Source organism: Haliotis rufescens, unplaced genomic scaffold (assembly GCF_023055435.1).
Source record: "Haliotis rufescens isolate VD_foot unplaced genomic scaffold, xgHalRufe1.0.p SCAF_3, whole genome shotgun sequence".
Classification (NCBI taxonomy): Eukaryota; Metazoa; Mollusca; class Gastropoda; order Lepetellida; family Haliotidae; genus Haliotis; species Haliotis rufescens.
This window is the reverse complement of record NW_025964001.1, coordinates 27,043,943-27,066,433: the sequence shown is the minus strand read 5'-3', so window position 1 is coordinate 27,066,433 and position 22,491 is coordinate 27,043,943. Positions and strand designations below refer to the sequence as shown.

Genomic DNA, 22,491 nt, shown 5'->3' with positions numbered 1-22,491 from the left:
ATGCTTAAAAACTCTCTCAAAAAGTGGTAAAATATTAGTCGTCATAAATTATTTTGACAAAATAACTATTCAAATAGAAGCAAGGCGCCGATCGATTCCAGTTCCGTATAGGAGACAAAGAACTCACGACAGCGCATCCATCTCCTGCATTGTATTCGGGAGACCATCCATCCATCCATCCATCCATTCATTCATCCATTCATTCATCCAACATCCATCCATTCATTCATTCATTCATTCATTTTATAGTGCAGAAAACGGTTTGTATGTTATACGAGTTCTTATGAGATTTAAAAAACGCTGTGCTAACGCCCGTTGTTTCATCCCTCGGATGCATGTGATAATTATCTTACTAAATACATTCGGATGTGTTTTATCCTTCACGTGAGGAACTATTTCAGCTTAGGTACAGGTTATAATAAAAATTGGTAAAAACACCCATCAACTGTGACTTTATCAGGTCATTGAGCAAACTTGAGCAAGGCAGTAAAGATCATCAGAGGTTTTCATACGAATGTCATAAACCTCGGAAAACAGAAACAAAGGTTTCGAAATGCGTATGTCGGACACCCTGTCCACTTGTCGCACCTTCACATGTTTGTTTCTGGATCGGCAGTTCGATGGTGCGCAGAGCCTGAAAGTTGGCCACGGAGAAGGCGTTCTGATCGCCGGAACCGGAAGCGATGTCCCTCAACTCCTGTTGGTCGATGCTGACGCCAATGCCGATGGCGATGACTTGAATGCCGGCGCTGTGGATGCCGTCCGCCTCATTCTTGGTCTGACTCTTGTCTATGGACTGGCCGTCGGATAAGATGATGATGATGTGGTTGGAGTCGTTCCTGGCGCCGTGCTTAGCGGTGAAGCCCTCAGTTCGTGCAAATCTAAATGCAATGTACCATAGGGTCTCTTGAAAGTACACCCGTGATATGGTATAGGTTTAACAATTTACGAAGTAGTTCAACTATTTCTATCTGTATTGTGAAGGTTATCAATAGACTATAAACAGTCACCTATCTGCGAAAAAAGTATTTTTGTACATTAAATTTTACAAAATAAAATAACGTTGACACGTCTCCCAGTTGAAGTTCACCCGTCACCAGCCTAATTCAAACACTCTCGACGTGGGGACGTTCTAGGTAACCCCGACACAGGCTTAACGACTCTTAAAGTGGGGCTCCGCTCAATAATCTGGAATGCGTTTCCAGTCATGGTTCAATCGCGTGTAAATACATTTTGTGTTTAATTTCGTTTACTGCTAGATTGATATACCTAATCAGTCTTGAGGTAGCAGACAAAGGGAACTGAATCAAACTTCTCTTTTACCCCTTTAACTTAAGGATGAGTTCTATATGTCACTCACCATTTGTTTGTTTTTTGTTTAACGCCCATCTATTCCAGAGATATGTATGTAAATAATCGAGTCTGGACTACATTGACATTAATTGACATCATGAGCATCCACGCAATTGGGATACGATGACATGCATCAACCAATGCAGCGAGCCTAACCACCCGATCCCCTTAGTCCCCTCTTCCGAAAGCATAAGTTGCTGAAGACCAATTCTAACATGGGTCTTCACGGGGGCATATTATTGATAATACACACTCTCTCTTGTCAGATGTCATCGGTCAATTATGGGTATTTTCGGGATGATTCTTCTTAGAAAACTAGTAATTCAGGAGTGGTCCGGTGGATTATATATATACAAGTTTTAGGTTTTACGTCCCGTTTCAGTTTTACTTGACCACGTCACCTACCTAAGTGCGTCCTCTGTATGCGTGTTTCCAGAGCGGTACATGATGCGGCCGATGGCAGCGATGAGGCTGGAGCTATTGTCGTGGTCGTTGTACCAGAATTCCGACTGGGTGGTGTCTGAGAATGTGGCGACAGCAATCTGGACTTTATCCGCGCCGATTTCGAAGTCCTTGGTGAAGTTCTTGACAAACTCCAGCTGAATGTTGAAGCTGGGTGTGCCCTCGCTGCTGGACGTGTCCAACAGGAATAGTATGTCGGCAGGGGTCGACCTGCAGACTGAAGTCAATATAGGTAAGCGTGAGTGTGGATGTAGAAGGTGAGGTGAAGGTGAGGTGAAATGGGGTTTAACGTCGCGTCCAAGATTATTGCACTTATATAGCGACGTGCATGTACGTGTGTGTGTGTTGTGTGGCTGCTTGCACTAGTCCGGACTGATGCCGAGTTATAGTGCTAGCTCACTGAGATACCATGCCGCAGTTTAACATGAATACCCCACTCAGACACAGTATACTGACTCCGAGCCGACAAGTTCTTGCTTTAGCCCCTTAATGCTTAGCGCCAGACAGGGTAACAACAAGTACCATCTTTTAACGTCTTTTGGTATGACGCGGTCGGGGATCGAACCCAGGACCTTCCGCTCTCCGGGCGGCTCTAGAAGGAGTCCTAGTTGTTGTTTTTGTTTGTTTGTTGTTTAACGCCGCACTTAGCAATATACGAGGTGTATGACGGCGGTTTGTAAATAATCGAGTCTGGACCAGACAATCCAGTGATTGGCATCATGAGTATTGATCTACGCAATTTGGGTACGATGACATGCATCAAACAACCGTGTTGTGGATATAGCAGTAGTTGTAAAAGTAGAAGTACCGGGAGTAGAAGTAAGATATATTAGCAGTAGAAGTAGTAACTGTAGTAGATATACTAACAATCGAAGTAGCAGTTGTTGGAGTAGTAGTAGATGCACGAGCAATAGAAGTAGTAGACGTATTAGCATTAGTAGAAGTAGTTGTAGATCTACTTGCAGTAAATATAGTAATAGGAGTAGCAATAGACGCACTGTCAGTAGAAGTAGCAGTTGTTGGAGTAGTAGTAGATGCACTATCAATAGAAGTAGTAGACGTACTAGCAGTAGTTGAAGTAGTAGTAGATGCACTATCAATAGAAGTAGTAGACGTACTAGCAGTAGTAGAAGTAGTAGTAGATGCACTATCAATAGAAGTAGCAGTAGTAGAAGTAGTAGTAGATGCACTATCAATAGAAGTAGTAGACGTCCTAGCAGTAGTAGAAGTAGTAGTAGATGCACTATCAATAGAAGTAGCAGTAGTAGAAGTAGTAGACGTACTAGCAGTAGTAGTAGTAGATGCACTAGCAATAGTGTAGGATTTTATCATTCTTTATTATACTTTTTATTTATTCTTAAAGTTATTATTTTATCACCGTTACGTTTCCAGTAAAAGAAATACTTCTCTGGTTTGGTTAAATGTTGCCATGTTACGTTGATGGAAAGGCTTTTAAAGGTTTAACAAAGGTACTTACCTAATTCAGTGCCTGAAACCATCAAATAATGCAGGTAGATATATAACGTCAACACCAAAGAATATTCTGTCTCGATTATCTGCCGAAACGGATTCCACTGGGCGTAAAAGTGAAAAAAAGGTTAACATAACATGAATGGTTCACTGAAATTCGGTGATATGGCACCGGGTGTTCGCGACAAGGGTAAGCTTGTCCCGCTCCACCAGTACTTCTCATCACTCACACAATTTGCATAAACAGTAAATGTTTGTTTGTTTGCCTGACACCGCACAGAAATACCACAGCAGTGACCGAACAAACCGTCAAGTATATTTTCTTGATATACTGTTAAGCCTTTACGGGGCACGGGCGCAGCATTTCGCCGCGCAGAGTTGCGTCCCTTACGCGAGCCAGATACCTGTTTTGGGGGTTCGAATGCCACATTCGACCTGGTATCCGTGCTCGTGGGTTTCACCAAAGCGGTAATCATCAAGAACCACATCACTCAAGGTGACATGCCGTGGTGTAACTGAAAAACTGTTCAAATCGGCGTCCAACTCAACTCACTCTACTCACTCATTATGAACCTGTGCTAAAAGTAAACAATAAAAAATAAACACGAAAGATGTGTTCTACTCAAACCGATGCTTATTACCAATAACAATTTCAACTTTTTTCAAAAGTCTTTTTTCCTGGTAAATGAGTCGATAACAAAATTATAATAATATACTTTCAAAATAGAAGGAGGAATTTCTTTTTCAAATGATGTCTAATTATAGTACTCTTTATCTTAACATGTTTGACTGGAAAGTACGTAACACCGTAAGTGGATCACTTTTGTAAAATTATATCATGTTTAGTTCAATGAAGTATATATAAAGTAAATGCTCATGTCTAATGAAGGATATGATTATATACCTCCAAGCCTCATCTCGCTAATAAATACACAAATACATACTAGTACACGTCTTCTTAGCAACTTCGTCTACAATGTCAGACAGGACGCTGAAGTTGGCCACAAGGTACATGCGTTTAGCGTCCGAGGCGATTGTGGCCAGTTCCGCCCTGTCGATGCCGCTACCGATCCCAATGGAAATAACTTTGATGTCGGTATTATGGATCTGATTTGCTACGGAGGCTGTACTGGTCGTGTCGGTTGACTTGCCATCGGTGAGGACGATGAGGATCTTTTCAGAGGCATTCCGCCCCCCATGTATTGGAAGGAAGCTGTTGTGCAGGACGAAGGCGAGACCGTCATCCGTCTGTGTGTTCCCGGGCCTGAGAGCAGAAGAATCATTTGGAACTGTTGAACGACTTTTCAACGTATCTATAATATCCCCTAGACATAACTTTCTATACGTGAAGGACATTCACGCCAACATGCTTTTATCAAGGTTTCTAAATGAATGCGTGGCGAGAAAATTATAAAGAAAATTACGTTGAAAACTATAAATCCCATTCAACCTGGGAGTATTGAGGGACATCCTCTCATTTGTTTTCCACTATTGGCTGCTGCCCTTGTCTGTATTGTAAATAACGGAACGAGAGCAGGATCCGGGTACTCACTGATAGTTGACACTCCTGATGGCGGCAAGCACATCCGCCTTTTTGGTGAATTCGTTCAGGAAGAACTGATTGAAGGGACTCGATGCAAACACCACCACACTCACCTGGTCACAACGAAGAGGTAATATTAAAATTCTACTGTGTGGGCAGAGAGTAGTAGCTTTTGAGGCTATCAGGTATACTAAACTAAATCTACCCAATGGTGTTTTCGACGAATCTATACTACTAAAATCGCTTCGGGGTCACAAAACGTGCCGTTCCTTTTCTCGAAGCCGTATTTGAGTTGTTCTATGTGGTGCGTCACACCGAAGGCCGGGTTCGATCCCTCACATGGTTTCTTTGGCTGAAGCCATTTTTGCTTAAAGCGACGTGAAACCACATTAACCCTAGGCTGGTCCAGAGGGGGAGGGACAGGGGGTCCGGAACCCCACACCTCAACTTTTGGAAAGCAAATGTAGTATGTTACAGGCAGTAAAATTATCTGAGAGAGGGTTCTGATATTTTGGACCATTCCCTTTTAAATAAGGTGGATTCGCCCTTCCTAACTCACTTCTCTATTGTCATTTAAGCACCAAACCTCCAAGCTGAAGTGACCGGTACATCAGTACATTACATGAATGGCTGATGAATGCAAATGGCTTCGGTAAACAAACTTTTCAGGCACGAGTGGAATCTTCCTCGTTTTCTTATAGTTTAATAGATGAATTAAATGATCAGTGAGTATACAAAACAACATCGGACATTTAAACCACGAATTTGGGTGAACTTTCCTTATATCCACGAATCGGGGGCACGGGCGGCCCAGTCAGTCGTCTAAGGCGCAGAGTTTCGCTGTGCAGAGTTGCGTCCCTTGGGCACGCCAGAAACCTATGATTGTGGGTTCGAATCCCGGTTCACCCCGATTATGTTTCTAGGTTTGTCAGCACCATACCCGTGCTCGTGGGTTTCACCGAAGTGGTAAACGTCGGAGACCTGCATCACTTCGAGCTTTCCTCCCACATTAAGCTGACACGCCGTGATATAGCTGGAATACTGTTAAAAGCGGCGTTAAATCAAACTCACTCACTCACTATATCCACGAATCAGGTTACGCAAGGGACATATATTTGTGCGTGACTATGCACCATCGACATGATATCATAGCAAGTCCCGTACTGTTGTCTTTTTTCTGACGACAGAATATCAGTTACGCCTTCCCCTGACTATAACAGATATTAATATATTTTCACAAAAATATTGTTTTTCCTTTTGAACTTCTAACAAGAAAGTATGATTTGACAATGCACCTGAACGTCCTCGGGCCCGATGTTGAAAGCTTTTGTGACGTTGTATACAAAGTTGACCTGCGCCGTGAAGCCGTCTTGACCTTCACTGCTTGAGGAGTCCAAGAGGAACACGATGTCGGCCGGACGTGTTCTGCATTCTGGGATGCAAATGACAAATTAACGTACTTATTTACAAGAATTCACTAATAATAACTGATTATGGAGGTAAAAACGTCAAAACCGATGTGCAGACTTTGCGTAAGTACGCGGATCTACACAAAGTGTGCTCAAGGAGTTTTACGTGTATACCTTCATAAACGCAAAAAAAAGACATTAAAGTCAATTCTTGTCAATAAATACTTCAACAATACTAACTTTACAGACATCGTTTAGTGAAATAATGCCACACAAGCCCCACCCATTCTATCATCAGCCAGTCAGGAAACAGTAGCCCGTTATTGGGCGTGGCCTAATTTGCTTTTGGCAAAGGTAATTGCTTGGTTAGCCAATGAAATGTCTTCCAATTTATGTATATGGAGATAACTGTGACTCCTTATATGTTTGTGTTAATGTCATCTCTACTACTACTGCGTCAATGTGGTTATGGATTGTGGTGGCACAAGAATTTTTTTTATAAAATCCTTCATTTGTAGAAATGTAACAGGCAAACATTTGTGTTCGTGGGGACATAACCTATTTGGTCGTACCATTGCCTGGAGCTGTGTATTATATTGTATATTCTTAAATTGGTTCAGAAAACGAAGGCCTGTTTTCAGAAACAAAACCGTAATAATCTGTCTGTAACTATATAGCACTCAAGCCGGCACTGAAGGTTGGAGGACCCGTGAAGATCCGGGGTAGAATCGGTCTTCAGCAACCCATGCTTGCCGTAACAGGGGACTGTGCTTGTCGTAAAAGGCGACTAACGGGATCGGGTAGTCAGTCTCGCTGGCTTAGTTGATGCATGTCATCGATCCCAATTGGGTTGATCGATGCTCATGCTATCAAGCACTGGTTTGTCTGGCCCAGGCTATGTGACGGCGGTCTGTAAATAATCTTGCTGAGTGCGGCGCTAAACAACAAACCAACCAACTGAAGACTGGAGCAGTTCCCATTAATCATAACAAAATATTAATAATATCTCACATTACCTTTAACAATGAAAGAAAATGCAACAATACAAATATAATTTGAAACCCTGTACACATAATCCAAAAATATTTTACATTCGGAACACAGAAATGACGAGGAAATAGATATACCTCGGATTTTCATATTTACTTTCATTCATATCAAAAACCATGGAATATAGCCCACCTCTTATATTTACATATGTGTGCATCAGTTATCTCTGCTACATGAACATATCGTTTCAAACTGTCTAGGCGATATTCACTGTTAGATAGTGACATCTGGAAAGCAACATAACGAAAACGAAGTCTCCATTGATTATGTTATAACAGTCTCAGAAGTAGTTACCTGTTATAGTGTTATTCACTGCAGCTGTTGGGTCTGCAACAAAAACAGTGTGTCAGTATAATAATGACAATCTTATTATTATCGTGTACAGTAATTATAGAGTTAATATAGCGCACAGGCCACAGATGAGATGGTGTTAGGGAACGATTGTGTCGGAGAGTAGTTGGATGGGTGCAGAGACCATATTCCGGTATATGGTCCTAGGCATCTTCCCGAGGCAACTGTAAAAGTCCAGTTTCCACCCTTGCCGAACTGGACTGCAATTCCTGGGCTCTATCGTAGCGCCACCAGTGGTTATTACGAGTTATGTCCCTTCTATGTCCCTCCAATTGAGATTCAGAATCAGATTCAATCTCTCATATCACTTGCATTTGCATCAAATCAAATGGCGTCGCAAGGTAAAGATCTGACCGATAATCAAGATGTATATTGTAATAAAACGGGTCTTACTTCGCGAAGTGCATCAAATCACGTCGACGCCAGGTTGTCAGTACACATGCCTTGCAAATCGTGCAATCGTCAGAAATCTGCACGGCAGTTTAGGAACCGGATGTCGATTTCGTTACGCGATTTTAATTGGACTATGCATAGACTCGTTAATCCAGCCAAAATATAACTTCATAATTCCAGCCTTGTTCGGCAAGGCTGGGAACTGGACATTTATAGTCAGATAATTCCCTTGCTTTTGGAAGATGGGTCTCAGGATGGATGACCACACTTTGATAATTTCTTGGGCTTCAGTCATATCCCACAATGAGTGGGGCTTCAGTCTTATCCCACAATGAGTGGGGCTTCAGTCTTATCCTACAATGAGTGGGGCTTCAGCCATATCTCACAATGAGTAGGGCTTCAGTCATATCCCACAATGAGTGAGGCTTCAGTCATATCCCACAATGAGTGAGGCTTCAGTCATATCCCACAATGAGTGGGGCTTCAGTCATATCCCACAATGAGTGGGGCTTCAGTCATATTCCACAATGAAGCGCATGGTAAAAGTGGATAGTGTTTCTTGAGGCATTCGGTTTCGAAATCTGCCTCTGTTCTCCAATCAGCGGTTGGGTAACCGGCAGAATGAGATGGTAATACGAAACCGTCTGGCGCCTTAGAGGCAGTTTAGGTTGTATACTTCCGGCAGCTGAAAAATTCCATTGGAATGAAAGTTGTTTGACGCCACGGCAAGCAATATTCAACTAAAATCAGGGTGTCTTGTTAAAAAGTGAGTCTGGACCAGGCTATCCAGTTCTAAATGCATGATGACAACCAATCAGCCAAAACGACAAGAATAGGATATAGGGTCAATTATTACCCGTAAACACTACGATGGGAACGCACACTGATCCGTTGATGGGGTAAAAACGTCATATGCTTTCCCCTCGGTGGCATAGATTATCATATCATAAAATCATAATCTCACCTTGGATAACAACAGTTCTAGATAGGTCCAATCTTGCGAGCGCTTCTGCAGAAAAACGGGCAAGTGTACAAACAAAGTTTCTATCCCTGCCAGCTATTTCTGCACATACAACACTAATATTCTAACTTGGAAAATATCCGAATCTCTTTGGTCATTACGGGGTTTAAAGTCTGATTGAAACAGCTGATTTGATCACCGCGGGACCTAGTATTAATATAAGCGGACCCAAACTCAATTCAGCGCGGGTAAATCTACAGGCAACGGTCAACACTTAAAACGCATGTTCTAAATGATACGCACCTTTGTTATTAATACCGAGCTAGCAGACCTAAACGTGTTCACTGTGAATGTTTATATACTAAATACCATACACTACATGATACACTGGACCTTCAGTTCCTATCAGTCACATGATCAGGCAACGTTTTGGAAAATATGAGTGTCTTATCTCAAAATATAACGTGACGTCAACGTTCTTTGTACAAACAACATACATTTCAACACACCACCTACCTACCGTCTAAATGTGCTAAAGTTTGTCCTAGTAGGAGAGTCACTATAACCCACACAAAGATGGCCATATTGTATGTTTAGTCAGATCACTGGCTGAGCGAGCTATGGTCTTATCTCTGACCGTTGTATACACTCATAGGATTGCCACGTTTCCCTTGTGGTGTCAGTTTATCTCACTCGCTTTGCAGATGTCTGTTCTTAAAACGGGTATAACTTTCATTGACAGAAATTGTGTGCTTAAGTGTTTCGGTCAAGAGAATTTCAGTTTTGTCTTCTATGTTCCTTCAGGTCTGGGGGGCACAGGTGGCCCAGTCGTCTAAGGCGCAGCGATTCGCTGTGCAGAGTTGCGTCCCCTGGGCACGCCAGAAACCTATGATTGCTGGTTCGAATCCCGGTTCGCCCCGATAATGTGTCTAGGTTTGTCAGCACCATACCCGTGCTCATGGGTTTCACCGAAGTGGTAAACGTCGGAGACCTGCATCACTTCGGGTTTTCCTCCCACATTAAGCTGACACGCCGTGATATAACTGGAATACAGTTAAAAGCGGCGTTAAACCCAACTCACTCACTCCTTCAGGTCTGGAGGGGTTAACATTTTGATCAGAAAGGGTTAATGAAACGGGAAAGCAGGAGTTGGTAAAGTGTTATATTGCTTATATCGCAGTTTAGATCTACAACTTGTAAGGTTAGCTGTGTGGTTTTTTTAAACATGTTCGTAAAAAACTCTTTCTGCATATCACAAGTCTATTGTTCCCAGACATCCCTGTTTCTTTCTGACCACCTCTGTGGTGTAGTGGACAGCGATTCTGCTGGGAGAGCGGAAGGTCGGTGGTTCGCTCCCCTGGCCGCGTCAAACGTATTTACGTTAAAGAGGGCATTTGTGTGTGTTGTGTCTGGACGGGGTATCCGTGTTAACCTGCGGTATGGTATCACAGTGGGCTAGCAAACTGACATGCACTATAAAACACACACACGTGCGTGCACGACGGTATATATACAACTCATAAGAAGTTAAGGACCACCCGCTTCAGTCATGACAGGTGAGTGAGTGAGTATGGTTTTACGTCGCTTTTAGAAATATTCCAGCAATATCACGGCGGGGGACACCAGAAATGGGCTTCACACATTGTACCCATGTCGGGAATCGAACCCGGGTCTTCGGCGTGACGAGCGAACGCTTTAACCACTAGGCTACCCGACCGCCCCCAGTCGTGACAGGTAAGCTATAGTAATATGAAAGGACTGGGTGGTACTTATCTTCATTTGAGTAGTATAATTTACTGAATGAGATCAAATGTTGTCTTCTAAGTATTAATGTTGCTTGCTCATCAACAAAATCTGTTTGAACATTCACTGGGGAGCCATCCTGGCCAGATACAGGACATATATTGGGAAGTTTACATCCTGGCCAGATACAGGACATATATTGGGAAGTTTACATCCTGGCCAGATACAGGACATATATTGGGAAGTTTACATCCTGGCCAGATACAGGACATATATTGGGAAGTTTACATCCTGGCCAGATACAGGACATATATTGGGAAGTTTACATCCTGGCCAGATACAGGACATATATTGGGAAGTTTACATCCTGGCCAGATACAGGACATATATTGGGAAGTTTACATCCTGGCCAGATACAGGACATATATTGGGAAGTTTACATCCTGGCCAGATACAGGACATATATTGGGAAGTTTACATCCTGGCCAGATACAGGACATATATTGGGAAGTTTACATCCTGGCCAGATACAGGACATATATTGGGAAGTTTACATCCTGGCCAGATACAGGACATATATTGGGAAGTTTACATCCTGGCCAGATACAGGACATATATTGGGAAGTTAACATCCTGGCTAGATACAGGACATATATTGGGAGGTTTACATCCTGGCTAGATACAGGACATATATTGGGAGGTTTACATCCTGGCTAGATACAGGACATATATTGGGAGGTTTACATCCTGGCTAGATACAGGACATATATTGGGAGGTTTACATCCTGGCTAGATACAGGACATATATTGGGAAGTTTACATCCTAGCTAGAGACGGGACACTTATTGGAGAGTTTACCTTGAGGCTAGAGACATGACATGTATTGTGGAATTTACATCCTGGCTAGAGACGGGACACTTATAGGAGAGTTTACCTTCAGGCTAGAGACATGACATGTATTGTAGAATTTACATCCTGGCTAGAGACGGGACACTTATTGGGGAGTTTACATCCAGGCTAGAGACATAACATGTATTGGAGAATTTACACCCTGGCTAGAGACGAGACACTTATTGGGGAGTTTACATCCAGGCTAGAGACATGACATGTATTGTAGAATTTACATCCAGGCTAGAGACGAGACACTTATTGGGGAGTTTACATCCAGGCTAGAGACGGGACACTTATTGGGGAGTTTACATCCAGGCTAGAGACATAACATGTATTGGAGAATTTACATCCTGGCTAGAGACGAGACACTTATTGGGGAGTTTACATCCAGGCTAGAGACATAACATGTATTGTAGAATTTACATCCTGGCTAGAGACATAACATGTATTGGAGAACTTTAATCCTGGCTAGAGACGGGACACGTTTTTGGAGGTTTATAAAATATGAGTGGGACACAAATTATTTAGTTAAGACCCAGACTGGCCACTGCCACCGGAGCGTGTTGACTCATTCTCTGGCGGCAGAATTCCTGCAATCATTAAACGCAGGGGAGCGAAGAATTTACGTGCGACTCATTAAGATAGCTGAAATTAATCTTGTGCATAGGTAGCGGCCATAAAATTCCCAAGTCCCGTGATGGGATTCGAACCACGGACCTTCTGATGAGAGGTCGGACGTCATGTCCACATGACCAAGGTTAACCCCGTCAGCAAGCTGACAAGGTAAAGATGTCATCTCCACGCCTGCTGCACATACAGCGTGTCTCGGGATCAACGACCGCTTATAACGAACGTGTAACATTCGCTTGCGAAAGTATCGAAATGGGTAATGTTCCTCTTTTTTAAGGGCGCGGTTCTGTCAACTGATACTGTTTTATTCTTTGGTTTCTCGTACCGATTTGAAATAGTGTTACCTCTGGTATGTATACTGAATGGAATCTCCATTGGAAGATATTCTATTTCAAGACACAGACTGAATATTGTTTTTTGCTGCCTGTCCCCGAGTTGGTTGGTTGGTTTGTTGTTTAACGCCGCACCCAGCAATATTCCAGGAATATGACGGCGGTCTGTAAAAAAAATCGACTCTGGACCAGACAATCCAGTGATTGATTTCATGAGCATCGATCCACGCAATTGGGATCGATGGCATGCATCAACTAAGTCAGCGAGCCTCACCACCCGATCCCGTTAGTCGCCTTTTACGACAAGCATAGTCACCTTTTACGGCAAGCATGGGTTGCTGAAGACCTATTCTACCCTGGATCTTTACTATACGGATCCCTGTCCCCGAGACAATGTCCCTTGAAGCGTACATAATATATCGCTTAATGCAACATGTTCTCAAAATCGGTTTCTTCAAAGTGTTATATTTCCGAAACTCATTTTAATTTCTTAAGCAATGAAGCCTTCGCACTACTAGCATCAACTTGTACCTATTATAATGCCTTTTGAAAGAAATCATCGGAAAAACATAAATCGCGTTTTCAAATCAGCACCCATACATGTCAGAGATTATGAAAGTAATTTATGTACATCTTCCCCATAGAATAGAGAGGGTAGAATACTCTAGTTATACATTTTGAGGGCTCCGTATTGCTTCATGCTTTGATCTACGACTTAGAAACACAAGCAACAACAGACGCTCACATCATAGTGTAGCGGCCATAAAATTTCCGAGTCCCGTGATGGGATTCGAACCACGGACCTTCTGATCAGAGGTCGGACGCCTTGTCCACATGACCAAAGAGGTTAACCCCGTCAGCAAGCTGACAAGGTAAGGATGTCATCTGTGGGATGACTCCACGCCCTGCTACAATAGCATAATAGCATTGTCAAAACCTGCAATATATCAAAAGCGTCTGGGGCTATTTATTGTGTGAAGCATCGATTCTCAATACAAAACATGAACCGTAAAACGAATGCATAATGTTGCGATATCGATTTTGTGCATTAATGGTAAAATAAAGTTTCAGTGTTGAAAATGTTGATGAAAAGATAATACCACTGAATGGCAAACGTGAAAAACAAGCATTTAATGTAGACACTGAATACGAAAGTAGTATATGGAACTCGGTAATGGCGGGTGTGTCTTCCAAACGCCTGACACCGTTGGATGTAAGTCTGCATAGTTTTTGTATTGTGTGATGCCATTACCTTCATGACACCTTCGGAGATCTGGATAGTCTTCAGGAATTACTTCAAACTGGTACGTATTGCTTTCCATTGTGTCATACTGAACTACGCCAGTTAAAATTTACAACTGACAGCAGTATATTTTTCAGAACATTATTTTCATGGCATTATTCTACGGAAGATTTTTAGTACGGAAGCCGTTCAGGGCCATTTGTTTTTTTGTTTTTTTTCTTGAAATTTCAAAAGACCAAACTGAAATTTCAAGATATATATTCAGAAATTTCAAGTTATAACCTTAAAATTTCAACTTAATATCTTGAAATTTCAACTTAGGATCTTGAAATATTAAGAAATAAAATAAAAAAGCAAATGGCCCTTAATGCTTCCATATTATTCAGTAAATTCATCATCTACTGACATTTAATCTACTTTCCAAGGCATTGATTGGTAACTATACATTGCAGTGCAGGAGGATCAATGGACATGATGGAGTGGGCAAATACTACAATAGCTATACGGAGGACAATCAATGTATACTGCTGTGTGATATGAATTCATATCACATACATATATACAAGATAACTTTGATCTAGAGGATCAACACAATAAGAATGTTGTAGCATACCTAAGTATTGATGCACGTACCTATACTGTCATCAAGCGAATATGTGTTGCCTGGAAGATAAAACAAATTGTAATTTGTGAGTGGCACCCTCAGAATCAGGAATGAGAAAATGGAACATTTCAGTTTAAATATTTATGTAATATATAAAGTAGAAAACTATAATTATTTTGAAAACAAAACTTGTCATATGTTTTCACAACAATGACTTCCTGAAATATTTGTTATTGTTTTCAAAGAACAAGGGGTATTAAGTTGGCACAGTCATAGTGGTATACATGATACTGTTGACATTGATATATCTACGGTGGTAAAGTTATTAATTATTCTTCATAATTAATCTTTTCAAAGTAATAGTGAGTGAGTATGATTTTACGACGCTTTTAGCAATATTCCAGCAATATCACAGCGGGGGACACCAGAAATGGGCTTCACACATTGTACCCATGTCGGGAATCGAACCCAGGTCTTCGGCGTGACGAGCGAACGCTTTAACCACTAGGCTACCCGACCGCCCCTTCAAAGTAATAGCTACATTGTTCTATTATTTTATATTGAAGTAAATCAGTCGACTATAACAGATATTGTTAACATTGAAACCAATAACGCTGTGAGTGCATTGTTTTTAACCATGAACCATACTTCTCTATGAAAGTTACCTTAATGCTAATAAAAAATAATTATCTCCCCTTATTTGGTTGAACATAGTTGATGTTTGACCAAAAATAAAAATGAAATGTCACCTTTTGAAGGTTGGTTTGGGGGTTGGTTGGGAATTTGGGGTACTACAACATTCTTAGTGTAGAACAATGGAGTAATAAGTAATTCTCATTGGTCTGGTTATCAGGGGAGAGAGGACCTAAATATCTTTATTGACATGTGTATCACATATATACAACTGCCCTGTTAATGAAAGTCTAAAACAAACAAAATAGGATAAACTTGCTAAATAAGCAGCCCTGCTACAATGGGTGTTGTAAAGAGAGAAACAATGCATTTTGCAGGTTATATTGGTCAGCATGTCCCTATGCTGGCTATAGCTATACTTAAACTGTTCACTCTGTGACGTCTGTGCCAATATGATGGATTAGTGTTCAGAAAGTGACACAAGTATGAATGTCATTTGCATGCAATATTCTACCATACGTTTCATACGTGATATTGATCATGTTGCTCCAACTGTGCAGTCATACAGCATATTGATCAGGTGACACAGAATGTGTATGCCATCGTCAGTGTTCTGTACTAGACCCAGATTACAGGATAGTCAGGTAATAACTGCTATATGTACCACCTTCCTTATAGTATAGTATATACAAGAGTTCCACTGATGTACACGCGAGTCAGATCATGTAATAACTGCTATATGTACCACCTTCCTTATAGTATAGTATATACAAGAGCTCCACTGATGTACACGCTAGTCAGATCAGGTAATAACTGCTATATGTACCGCCTTCCTTATAGTATAGTATATACAAGAGTTCCACCGATGTTCACGCTAGTCAGATCATGTAATAACTGCTATATGTACCACCTTCCTTACAGTATAGTATATACAAGAGTTCCACTGATGTACACGCCAGTCAGATCAGGTAATAACTGCTATATGTACCACCTTCCTTATAGTATAGTATATACAAGAGTTCCACTGATGTACATGCTAGTCAGATCAGGTAATAACTGCTATATGTACCACCTTCCTTATAGTATAGTATATACAAGAGTTCCACTGATGTACATGCTAGTCAGATCAGGTAATAACTGCTATATGTACCACCTTCCTTACAGTATAGTATTTACAAGAGTTGGCCTTCAGTTTATTTATGTAATTATTTATTTAGAAACATAACACGTGAGAAACATAACTTTCATACTTATAAACAATAGGATTAGACCTTTCAAATGGTGTATGACATGTAGTCACAAAGATGTTTTACAAGCTGATAATTTCCTGATAAATGTAGGCTTTATCTATCACCACCGAGTTTCTGGGAACTCGGTGTGATAGCAGTAAAAGTATGTCTCCCTGCTTCAGCTAAAATGTTTTGTTAAATGTGCTGGCCCTTAGGCAATCAGTTTACTCTGCTGAGTTTCAGACACTGAACACCTACAAGCCAACTTGGTATTCTTACAATATTGCTGGGGGCTGTCATGTAGCCTAGTGGCTAAAGTGTTGGCGCACCATGCAAAAGGAAGACCCAGTCACTCATTGACCATTGTTCGTCTTATTCAAGTTTGAATACCTACAAGCCTCCTTGTAATTTTTATGATGCTGCAAGGGCTGTGGGGTAGTCTAGTGGCTAAAGTGTTGGCTCACCACACAAAAGACCTGGGTTCATTTCCCCATATGGGTATGAAGTCTTTTCTTGGTATAACTGTGATATAACTGGAGTAGTGGTAAAAGTCACATAAACGTATGGTCGATCATATGATATTGTTCACTCAAGAATTATCTAGACCTGCTCAGAACCCAATATTCTGCAACAAATGTTTGTAAACATTCTTAAATTGGAATTTAAGAATTCCCAAATCATTATATTAAACTCATGTTATGGCTTAGTAGAGTGACTGCTTTTCACTGATCACACGTCCAGAACAGGTATACTAGTTGCATTTTTGCAAGGTATTGCATTGAATGCAATGTTAAACGCTCTGATTTGCGAAAAATAAGAATTACAAAACAAAATCTCAATTAAACAGAGTAATGTTTTTCTTTTCGGTTTGCCTGCCAAGTTAGTTTGACATCCTAGATAAGTTCCGGTAACTATAGCAAAACCATCTCTCTCTCTCTCTCTCTCTCTCTCTCTCTCTCTCTCTCTCTCTCTCTCTCTCTCTCTCTCCGGTAACTATAGCAAAACCATCTCTCTCTCTCTCTCTCTCTCTCTCTCTCTCTCTCTCCCTCCCTCCCTCCCTCCCTCTCTCTCTCTCTCTCTCTCTCTCTCTCTCTCTCTCTCTCTCTCTCTCTCTCTCTCTCTCTCTCTCTCTCTCTCTCTCTCTCTCTCTCTCTCTCTCTCTCTCTCTCTCTCTCTCACTCAGGTTGACCTGATTGTATCATATACATAACACAGATGTGTATTCTACTGTCATCTGATAGCACAATTTGTATCCTGCTTTCATCAATGAGGAGAGGGAATATCTGCTGAATATTAATATCCAGCTGGTATGAAAACCAATATCCACCTGAAACCTGACATTTATAAGGCTTTTTACTGCAAAACACTAATAACAACCCAATGAAAACAGCCGAGAGGGAAGGTAATACTGAAGTTGTAGTGCCAAGAAGCTTTTGAGTATCAGATGCTGTTGTTTTGGGACGTTCAAATTTATAAACTTGTATCTTTAAAAAATTCAGGTCCTTTTGTCCTATTCACTGTGTTCAGTGTTCAGGTAGATTGTGGCAGGAAACACACTATTATGACCAGCCTTTGGCTGATACCTAGAGCGTAGGGCTGGGACAAGTCCAAATTTACTACCCAGGAACCCACCCACCTATTACCCGACTTAACCTGGGTACTCACTGTAGGTCTCAAGAGATAGATACCAAATGTCTGATTGGGAATAGTTTGACCGTAGTCCTGGATGAAATGTATTTAGATACATGTATAAAACGATCTGATCATGCATACACTGTTGTTGACTGAAGTTTTGTCTTTATTCAAACATATAAAAGTCAAAAGGAATGGGTGCATAGTCCGGAAGAAATGTGAACATTAGTGACTTGTAGTGTAACCATAGAGTTCTAGATCATTTTTTGTCATTAAACAATATAATCACATGACTAACCACGGGTCTGAGTACCTGAGTTACCCATCCCAGTCCTACTAGAATGTTATGTATTCAAACACATCTTTATATCATATTTCATTTTTGCCAGTGGGGGTACGGGTGGCCCAGTCGTCTAAGGCGCCGCGATTCGCAGTGCAGAGTTGTGTCCCTTGGGCACGCCAGAAACCTATGATTGTGGGTTCGAATCCTGGTTCGCCCCAAATATGTTTCTAGGTTTGTCAGCACCATACCCGTGCTCGTGGATTTCACCGAAGTGGTAAACGTCTGAGACCTGCATCACTTCGGGCTTAACTGGAATATTGTTAAAAGTTGCGTTAAACCCAACTCACTCACTCACACTCACTCATTTTTGCCAGTCATATTAAATATCATCATAGCTCTAAATTGACATATCAACTAAATTGCAAATTTTAATGGCTTTAGGAAAAGAGTGCCTACTGGTTCTATTTCTATTGACTGAATGAATGAATCAATCTATATTTCTTTATACCTAGACGGCCATAGACCTATAGCATACGAATTAGTTCAGGGTACCATACATATATCCAATCGAATATGCATTAATTCAAATCAAATCAGTGAGGAAGTGGATGGTGAAAGAACATTGGAAACTTCTTAAATGTGACAGTATTTTTAGTTTTTACTACCAAGTAAAATGTACACATGTGAGGATGCTTGTAAAATAACCATTAATGGTTTATGTCAACATAAAATGGACAAATAAGTAAAAATGGATGTCATGAATCGATAACACGACATTTAGTCCTGTGGGAAAAGCAACCCCATAATTTGTTTACAATATAAACCCTACAACCGAATATAATTACTATATATTCTAAATCATGCAAATCGTGCTGGTTAAATAATTATAAATCAAATGCTGCAATAAAGCACAACTTGATATTGATTTTTGTAATGCGTTTGTGGCATCTACTATCCACTGAGCAGGTCTGCCATACAGAATACACCATATTTCCTCTATTAGAGGGGCACGGGTGGCCCAGTTGTCTAAGGCGCCGCGATTCGCTGTGCAGTGTTGCGTCCCTTGGACACGCCAGAAACCTGATTGTGGGTTCGAATACCGGTTCGCCTCGATTATGTTTCTAGGTTTGTCAGCACCATACCCGTGCCCTCGGGTTTCACCGAAGTGGTAAATGTCTGAGACCTGCATCACTTTGGGCTTTCCTCCCTCATTAAGCTGACACGCCGTGATATAACTGGAATACTGTTAAAAGCGGTGTTAAACCCAACTCACTCATTCACTCACTTCTCTATTAGACGCCAGGTCTCCAATACGTGCCAGCCTTTATTTGATACTGGGTCATATGCTCTGTCTAAAAACTAGAAGTCGGCCCTCTGTTAGACGTCAGTGATACCTACAGCATGTCACCTTAAAACAACCTCTGCATCTAGTTTGTTTTAGATACAGTCGTTACTATGACAACCAGTGACCTGTTTGACAGACTATTATCATGGCTGTTTGACTTACCTGTTACAGGTGACAGGGCTACTAATGGCTATTGATCAGGGGCAGTCTACATGCAGGGATTACAACTGCACTTCACAGACTTGGGGATAATGGTACAATAGACAGTGCATCTTGACAAATAGGAAAGAGTTGGAAAGAAGGATTCTCTCATTTTCAAAATGTTTGTTTCACCAAAATCTCTCTCTCTATATAGAGAATCTCACCCTCATGTCTTTTGATATCAAATATATCAACACGAGTTGATAAAAGTGGGAAAACTCTGTGGGATTTTTTTCCACTTTTATCAACGAGTGTTGATATATTTTATATCAAAAGACACAAGGGTGAGATTTTATTTATCATTCAACATCTTTCTTCCAACTTTTTCAGTTTGTAGACAGTAATAATCAGTGTCTTAAGTGTAAAAAGTACTGCTAACAGCTACGGTAGCAGAGCCATTAGTGATGTCATTTGATTGTGACGTCATGGTAACCAATGACGTCACAATGGTCTGCAAAGCATTGTGATGCAATTTCATTGCAGCGATATCTACAATATAGATATCGCTTGATCTCACCCAAGCGATATCTCCTGTGGGAGCCAAATGGGATGATAAATAATGTTATGAAATCATTGTGTAGCGCATGGGAATGAAAGTCGTGCTTATATCGTGCACTGGAAATATTGTTCAAAGCCATTTTAAACCAATTCTCACATTCATATGACCAATGTCAAAGCAGGAAATACAGGTCAATCACCATGGTATCAGCAGAGAAATGTAGACATGTCAGACTATTGGGACCAACAAAATGAACTATTTGGCTGTCAGTGTCAACACTGGATTTATCTTTTGCAGTTCAGTGTTTTAATCTGGCCGTCCAAACTGGTTCTTGTCTTCTTCAGTAGGCCCCTTGACTTCTAAAGATGACTGATATTGTAACTGTACTGTTATACTGGGGCAAGTTGACACTTGCTTGAAATACTCATAATCAGTCTAGTTTTTGTGATCATGCAAACAAGCCTGGAGATTATCTGTATCAAAGCTGATAGACATGAAGCTTGATGGATAACCGTTGTATCATATCTAATGATGCTTAACCTGTGGACGTTCCTCAAGATATACCCCTAATGCGGCCATTCTACGTTTGGCAACCATGATTTATCTTTAGGTCTCCTTGTGGAGACTCAGATTAAACCAGTGAGGGACTACAATAACTTCTTGACATGTTTTGAACAAAGGCCAAGTCCACCCCGAAAATATTTGTGTATCATCTACCCTTATAATACAGTTGTTCTAATACAAGCAGCCACCCCCACCCAACCCACGAGACATATTGTGTAGGCTACACAAGCCTGCAAGGAGACTGGTTTCCTACATGATATAATAGACTCATCCTGGTTCCAGCACTGGTTCCAGCACTGTCCATTACCGAACCATGGTACATTTTGAGTCATTCTGATTTTTGGTAGGGTTCTTTTCAGTATAGAGAAAGGTACCTGGGGTACATATCTGTAGTACCCTAGATGACATCAATACCTCCTTCCCTCCCTCCCTCCCTCCCTCCTTTCCTCCTTCCCTCACTCACTCTCTCTCCCACCCACTCACTCACTCTCTCACTCTGTTGATGTCCTGTACTCACACACTCCTCCCCTCACTCACTCTCACCCAGCCACCCATTCATTCACTCACTCACTCACTCACTCACTCACCCACCCACACATTCACTCGCTCACTCTCACCCACCCACACGTTCACTCACTCACTCGCTCACACCCACCCACCAACACACTCGCTCACACTCACCCACCCACTCACTCACTCGCTCGCTCACTCTTTCCCACTCACCCACCCACACATTCACTCGCTCACTCTCTCCCACTCACCCACCCTCACTCACTCACTCACTCACTCACTCTCACCCACTCTCACCCACCTACCCACCCACACATTCACTCGCTCACTCTCACCCACCCACACGTTCACTCACTCACTCGCTCACACTCACCCACCCACCCAAACACTCACTCGCTCACTCTCTCCCACTCACCCACCCACACTCACTCACTCACTCACTTACTCTCACCCACCCACCCACACATTCATTCGCTCACTCTCACCCACCCACCCAAACACTCACTCGCTCACTCTCTCCCACTCACCCACACTCACTCACTCACTCACTCACTCACTCACTCTCACCCACCCACCCACACATTCACTCACATATGTGATGCAATCAAACCAGCATTTAGATACTTTCCTCACTAAATACCTTCCAATGGCAAGATGGGGAATTTATCACGTTAGGTAAGTCAGTTTGCATAATACAGTTGTAATGACCACTGTGTAACATTTGTCAGCAGCAGAATCAGTATCTCTTCGGTCCACTGCGTCTGTCCGGAGAGGGGAAGGTCAGGGGTCATGCATCATACCAAAAAGATGTTAAAAGATGGTACTTGTTTGTTACTCTGCCTGGCACTCGGCATTAAGGGGATAAAACATACACTGGTCAGCTTGGAGTCCGTACACTGTCTGAGTGGGGTATCCATGTGAAACTGCAGCATGGTATCTCAGTGCAGTAGCACTTTACACCTGGCATTAGACCGGAGTTTTCCAGACAGCCGGCCCTAATGCTGTAGGATAGTAATGGACATTATCAATATTTCATTGACCAGTAAAATTCAATTTTTTTACATGAAAGGTAAGATAAGTATATGTGTTTACTTCTAAGAATCCTTTGTTCACTTTATGAGAGATTGACAGCATCAGAGACAACATACAACATTTGATCA

General features: G+C 41.6%; 2 protein-coding genes across 2 annotated transcripts in view; one reads left to right on the top strand and one right to left on the bottom strand.

Moving 5' to 3' along the window:
* LOC124144923 (collagen alpha-4(VI) chain-like) overlaps positions 1-9,617 on the bottom strand; it is a 29,727-nt gene extending 20,110 nt beyond the window's left edge. The window contains exons 1-9 of the mRNA XM_048403964.1: positions 9,513-9,617; positions 8,996-9,040; positions 7,582-7,614; positions 6,124-6,260; positions 4,838-4,941; positions 4,230-4,549; positions 3,293-3,304; positions 1,759-2,032; positions 589-881 (exon numbers count right to left, since the gene is read on the bottom strand). Of these exons, the coding sequence (XP_048259921.1) occupies positions 589-881; positions 1,759-2,032; positions 3,293-3,304; positions 4,230-4,549; positions 4,838-4,941; positions 6,124-6,260; positions 7,582-7,614; positions 8,996-9,040; positions 9,513-9,576 (1,282 nt within the window). The 5' untranslated portion in view covers positions 9,577-9,617. The remainder of the gene's footprint in view (positions 1-588; positions 882-1,758; positions 2,033-3,292; positions 3,305-4,229; positions 4,550-4,837; positions 4,942-6,123; positions 6,261-7,581; positions 7,615-8,995; positions 9,041-9,512) is intronic.
* Positions 9,618-13,766: 4,149 nt separating this feature from the next.
* Positions 13,767-22,491, top strand: part of LOC124144876 (protein PALS1-like) — a 129,453-nt gene continuing 120,728 nt past the window's right edge. The window contains exon 1 of the mRNA XM_046514488.2: positions 13,767-13,892. The gene's annotated coding sequence lies outside the window, so the exon portion shown is untranslated. The remainder of the gene's footprint in view (positions 13,893-22,491) is intronic.